This window comes from Fukomys damarensis, unplaced genomic scaffold, assembly GCF_012274545.1.
Source record: "Fukomys damarensis isolate Sample0158 unplaced genomic scaffold, DMR_v1.0_HiC HiC_scaffold_30, whole genome shotgun sequence".
Classification (NCBI taxonomy): Eukaryota; Metazoa; Chordata; class Mammalia; order Rodentia; family Bathyergidae; genus Fukomys; species Fukomys damarensis.
This window is the reverse complement of record NW_022900942.1, coordinates 38475210-38481735: the sequence shown is the minus strand read 5'-3', so window position 1 is coordinate 38481735 and position 6526 is coordinate 38475210. Positions and strand designations below refer to the sequence as shown.

General features: G+C 37.3%; 1 protein-coding gene and 1 non-coding gene across 2 annotated transcripts in view; both read right to left on the bottom strand.

The window, feature by feature from the left end:
* The window catches only part of Pstpip2 (proline-serine-threonine phosphatase interacting protein 2), a 55260-nt gene that overhangs the window by 14548 nt on the left and 34186 nt on the right, over positions 1-6526 (bottom strand). The window contains exons 7-9 of the mRNA XM_010616585.1: positions 2743-2841; positions 2206-2251; positions 1123-1202 (exon numbers count right to left, since the gene is read on the bottom strand). Of these exons, the coding sequence (XP_010614887.1) occupies positions 1123-1202; positions 2206-2251; positions 2743-2841 (225 nt within the window). The remainder of the gene's footprint in view (positions 1-1122; positions 1203-2205; positions 2252-2742; positions 2842-6526) is intronic.
* Positions 5157-5319, bottom strand: LOC117283791. Its single transcript, XR_004514831.1, has one exon. It is a non-coding gene; the product is annotated as a small nucleolar RNA SNORA38 (small nucleolar RNA).

The following is a 6526-nucleotide window of genomic DNA, read 5'->3' as shown; positions in this document are numbered from 1 at the left end:
AACGGTGCTGCCAACTTTGGAAAAAGTCATCCCAATTTACTGTGTTGACTTGGCATTGTACAGAAATGGACAACCATATTGGTCTAGAAATGTTAATTTATTTTTATTTTTATTTTTTTTCCATGTGTACAGGGGTAACACATCGTACTAAACATGTAAGGTCATATCTACGTGGGTTTGATTACAGAAACTAATAAAGTATTCTCTAAATAATGAAAAAAGAATAAGATAAGACTATAAGAGCAAGAAGCAATTTAAATATGTTCAGAGACCTTTTTCATCCCCAGAATTAAGGATTTTTTTGATGTTACATCATTGCCTTTTCTCTTTTACTTTCCTTTTTAGTTTTATTTTAGGATTCCCTATTTTTAATGTTCATACAGAGATTTCTTTAACTGAAATACCGAATAGTTTCTTTGGTGGGAAAAACTATAATAGTACACAGGATCCAAATGAGACAATTAATAATGTGAAATAGGAAGTAAAGGGCTAAAGGTGTAAGGAAAGTGGGAAGGGTGGGGGAAAGGTAAGAAGGGAGAGGAAAAAAATATAAGAAACTGAAAAAATGGAAATAAAGTATTTGTAAATGGGGAGGGGAGGGACAAGGGGAAAAATGAGAATCAAGGCCTATTATGTAAAGGTACAGAATTCCAATGATGAATGTAATTGTATTGTATACGTAGATTGTACCAATAACCTCAATAAAAAGAAAGGAAAAAAAAGAGTAAAAAATACTCCAAAGCCTGCTCACCAGCTATATGCATTCCCCACTGAACTTAGCAAGTATAGGCCAGGCTCCCAAAGATAATTACTGTACTAACCAACCATTAACTGAATCTGCTACTTCCCGCCTGCACTAACTAAACAGCTTAAAGCTTGGGCCAGAATTGGAAAGTGAGCTCAGGGTGAGGAGAGGAAGGATAGAGTTTGGAGGAAACAATTCCAATTCCCTCCATTCTTGTTTAAATTCTTGCTTTCTAACTTTTCCTCATACTCTCTGACCGAATGAGGACTGAGGTGCCAAAATATAAGGGGCTGCGGTGCTTCTAGGGAAGTAAGCACTCCAGGTTCTAAGATGGAAGAGCCGCCCACCCCTCCCAAGCAGCTTCCGGTTCTGGGTACCTCGCAGGCCTTCACGTGCTCGCTCTGCCATTCTTCTCGGATCTTGTCCAGTGTGTTGACGTGCTGCATGTATGCTTTGTCTGCAATGCGGAAAGAGCCTTGGTTCAGAGACTAGGCAGCAGGCTCATCAGAGCTGTGGAGAGTTCACAAGTCCTTAAACAGCCACAGGTGGCTGTCACTTTCCTTTAAACAGTGAACCAAGCACTAAGCAAGAAATGCCTTGAGGAAGAAGTGAAAGCTAAGGTGGAATCCCAGCCAGAGGTTTATCTACTACTGCTGGTAGTCTGGCCACTTTTCATTTTCAGGAAAATTCTCCAATGAGGATGCAGGGAGAACTGCCTTGAACCCTAAAGCAATACCAAGATAATTTGTTTTTCAGCAAATAATTTTTTATTTATAAACTATATTAATTTTTCTTTTTGAAAAGGGTTCTCGCTGTGTAGTTCAGGTTGGCCTTGAACTCAGTAGGTAACCCAGGCTGGCCTCAAACTCACAGCAATCTCTCCTGCCTCAGCCTCCCGAGTGCTGCGTGCACCACCACGCCAGGCTATTTTCCTTTACATTTGTTCAAACTAACACACTTTGACTTTTCATTTAGACGTCTCCTTAGTGGTGGCCTTCACAAGAGGCCTATTTCTGGGACTTAGAAATCTTTGTAACTTCTGGTTTGGGTTTTGGATTTCAGGGATGAAAAGGCCTTGCACCTCAGCTTTTTCTTTCATAGCAGATGAGGGTTGCAAGGGCTGAAACAGTCTTTTAGATAGTGAGCCACAAAAAATGAGAACAATTCCAAAGCAGCCACCACAGGACTGCAACTCCACCAAACACTTAACACCTAAGGCAGCCAGACCTCCGCCTCCTGTGCTTCCTCCTACTTCCAGGAATCCTTGCACACCTTCGTTCCTCCCTCCTTTCCCTCCCTTCACTGTTTGCTTTCTTTTCCTCCTTCTTCTAATATGTTTTTAACCCTACTATAAATACATAACATTCTTTATTGTAAAACTACTTTTCTCAAAAACACACTTAGGAGAATGTAAATCCTACCACTAACCTGCCCCATCCAGAGCGAGAGCCCCCTCTCACCTGAGTCTTCTACTGCAGTCTTTGAAGTTGCCAGTTTCACAAAAAGCTGTGGAAAAGAAAAAGAACAGAGATCAGGAATGCTGGGCCAGGCTTCCATAGACAAACATGTGCAAAAGCAATGACTATGAAGAGACAAGGTCTTGTCGAAGTTGTATCTACTTTTCCCTCGTGAGCAAATCACTCAATTTACCCTTTAATCTTCTCATTATTAGAAAATGGACATAAACATAAAAGCCCTATCTCTCACTAAACACATACTCTTGCCTTGTCACTGACAACTCTTTTACGTCAAGAGTTTATAAAATTAAATTTCCAATCTGCCCAAGCCAGAGGCAACAAACACAAGAGCTGTGTTTTTAAAAGATGAAAAAAAAAAATACATCAGACCTCTCGTGCTACCCTTGGCTCCCCAAGGCCTTGCTTCCTAGTGCTTGCCCCATCCCCAAATATGTAACACGGAGTTTTAAGACTGTTAGTTGGTTTTAAATGGATGACTTTCAATCTCAAATCTTTCAAACCGTCAGCCCTCCTAGGTACCTTTTCCTGTTGCTTTGTGTTTACCAGGTTGGCACTCCGGTGGACCGCTTGTTCCGCCTCATCTTTGTCCCGGCATTTCTGCTCATAGGTCTTCTTTGCCTTTGTCGTTTCAAAGAGAGAAGCAAGACAAGTGAGACGGTTATAACCCTGGAAAGCAGCCACCTAAGCCCTCCAAACCCAGCAGAAATGGGACACTCTGGTTAGCGCTGCCATCACCAGGAGTCCTTGGACTCTCAGAAGACAGATGCTCATTCTTGTTAGTCTCTGAAATGTCTCTCTGGCTGTAGCCCTCTTCCAGATTGTGGATGGAGTGGCAACTTCATCATGGAAGTAGTAACTCCAATTTAGTAACACAAAGTACAGGAGCTTTAAAATTTGACTAAAACAAAAGATGGAATCTGAAATAGGCAAATTAGAATATGTGTGTAATTCCATGATGTGTAATCCAACATGTGTAGCAATCATTATTCTCAGAATTTACATGCAATCATTGGTCACTGATACTATCACATTCTAATTATGCTTCACTATTCTAATGTGCCTAGCCATGACTATTGGGGGTCTGTCTCCAAAGACATTTCTTTTACCTTAATATAGTCATGTTCTGTTTTGATTTAAAGAATGCTGTTTTAAGTAGTTTAAAAGTAAGCCATCCCTGTATCAAAATAAAAATTGAAAGGTCTGGGAATAAATCTCAGTAGTTTGATCCCTAGCAACATACATATAAACAACAACAACAACAAAATAGGTAATAGGCTATCCGGTGCCACCATCACTATTAATATTATGCAAAGAGTTCACAAACTATAATCATTAGTGAATCAATGATTTTCTGTTTCAACTATGGAAACAAAGCCTTAATGTGTTTAAATGAAACCAAACTTGTGGCCCTAACAATTTAGCTAATAAATAAGAATGGTGGAGAAAGTGCTTAAGAATGAAGACACTCAGTTCTACTGCTTGTTTGGCTGTTTATGAACCAGAGATAAAGTACTAAACCTGAGAGTATAGCTTCAAGTCAAGGGCATCAGTTCAAAACCTAGCTCCACCACTGTCTAGGTGTTCTTAAACTACTTAGCCTCTCTGTGCCTCAGTTTTACCCTCTGTAAAGCAAAGATTTTATATACAAATACATATAAAATATATTTGTTCTAAATATGTATAAAATGAAAGCAGATAAGCTGTATTTCTATAGCTATTGCATATGTATATATGAAATTGTGTTTATAAATAAAATTCAATCCACAAACAAATAAAATTCAAGTTAATAATAATGTTTTAAAACAGAGTATCCTTTACATATTGAAGATATACTCCTAAGTGAAATAAATAAGGCACACGTATAAACACTGAATAGTTTCTCTAGTGTGAATAATCTGCAATAATACAGAAGATCCTAATAAGATTACTGACATTGAGAAATGGGAAGAAAGGAGCTAAAGGTGTAGGGAAGGTGGGATGGGTAGGGGAAGGGTAATAAGGGAAAAGAAAAAATGTGAGAGAATGAAAAGATGGAAATAAGTGTTTGTAGATGGGGAGGGGAGGAGGGGGTGAAGGGAGGGCAGGGACAAGGGGAAAAAATGAGAACCAAGACCTGTCATGTAGAGGTACAAGATCCCAACAATGGATGTAACTGTACTGTATCCCTAAAATGTACCAATAAACTCAATTAAAGCTGAAAAAATAAATAAATAAAACAAAGTATCCTTCATACAGATGGTCTGTAACAATGGATGACTGTACTGTATCCCTAAAATGTACCAATAAACTCAATTAAAGCTGAAAAAATAAATAAATAAAACAAAGTATCCTTCATACAGATGGTCTGTGCTTAACAAATACTTCCCTATACTACTCGGCATCCTCTGCATTTCAGCTAAGGGTAGCCTTAAAGCAAAGATGCTTACAATTCTCTCTATATGCTATCACATATTTCAATATTTGTAAAACACACATATGTCTTTTTTGTTGTTTTATTTTGTTTTTTGAGACAGGGTCTCACTATGTAGTTGAGACTGAGCTGGAACTCACTATGTAGCCCAGGCTGGTCTCAAACTCACAGCAATCCTCCTGCCTCAGCCTCCCGAGTGCTGGGATTACAGGCATGTGCCACTATGCCCGGCTCATTTATGTCTTAAATAGGCAAATATGGCACAATCTTCTTATCAACTCTCTATTGATAGATATTTCCCTTGTTTCTCATTCTTTAGACATACCAATACACTCATTTTATTTGGAATACTGTGTGAGATACCCAGGACAAATTCTTAAAATTGTAATGGTCTGGAAAAAAAGCATTTATATATCAGACTTCCTTCTGAAATGGCTGCACCAATTTATACTACTAATATTATATGAAAGTACCTATTTCCTCATGCTTTCACCAACACCAAGCTTAGTCAGTATTTTTTTTCAAATGTGAGATAGTTGATCTTGTACCTGCAGGGAGCAGCTGGCCCCAGATATCTCCAATCCCCATCCTTTTATTTTTTTTTTTGTACTAGGGATGGAACTCATAAATCTACATTTTTTCCCCTCCAATTCTTACATGTCCAAAGACATGCCTTTGTAGGAAGGTTAGTCAGTATTTTTAATCTTACCTAACACTGAGGAAAAAATGCTAGCATATTGCCTTATTTGCATGTCTTTCGTTATTGCTAAAGGTAGTTTCAGTGCTTGACATATAGGAAGAATTCTGTATATTATTACATTTCCAAAACACTTGTTTTGAGAACCATATCTCTGATATTATATTGTATTACACTTAACTTTATATCTAGCTTCTCCATATCATGTGAACTTTTAAAAGGTAAAATTAAAGTGATTTATCCTTCCAATTTTATGTCTTTTGCCTGCTTTTCTGTTAGAGCACTTTTAATTTTAATTGATTTTTAAGAGCTCAGTGTATATTAGAACCACTATGCAGCTATAAGGTATGTAAGTCACAAATATTCTTCCAAATGTTTCATCTATCACAGAAGTATATATAAGGTGATAATATTTTTGCTTTTATTATAAAGAAATCTTAAGCTAGATATGTTGGTACACACCTGTAATCCCAGCCCTCTGGGAGGTTAAGGCAAGAGATTTGCAAATTCATAGCTAGCCTGGGAAAATCAGCCACTTAGCAAGAACTTTTCTCAGAATAAAAAAGGGCTGGGTATATAGTTCAACGTGAAGGCCCTGGCTTCAATCCCCAGTACCAAAAGTAAAAAGTCTTAAATTTTATTATCCAAGTCATCAGGTTTTTTTAATCTGTCCATTTCTATTTTTTTACTATGACATGTTAAGCAGTTTTTCTCTGTTCTAATACAGTCCTTATAATTGTATTCTTAAAGGCTACCTAATATATTTAACCCTTCTCCTACTGTCAGTTACTAAGTCACAATTTTCATTAATTAATACATTTATGCCTTTGTTATTCATATTTTGGATGATTCCTGAAGTCTTAGATTCTTAGCATAAGACTGATGGGGTAGTCATCTTTATGGCAGCGTAACTCTTAATCGGTAAATCTTGGAAGCAGTTTATTAAGAGATGAATGGATAATAAAATATATATATATATATATATATATACATACATGTATGTGTGTGTATGTATATCAGCCACAAAGAAGGATAAATTTGAGTTATTCTTAGAAAAATGGAGGCACTGTCAGACCATAATGCTGAGTGAAATAAATAAGACACACCAACTTAAATAGCACATGGTTTCTCTTACCCAAGAAACCCAAAGTATAAATAATTTAAAGAGCAAAATAAAAGAGAGATGATAAGAAACA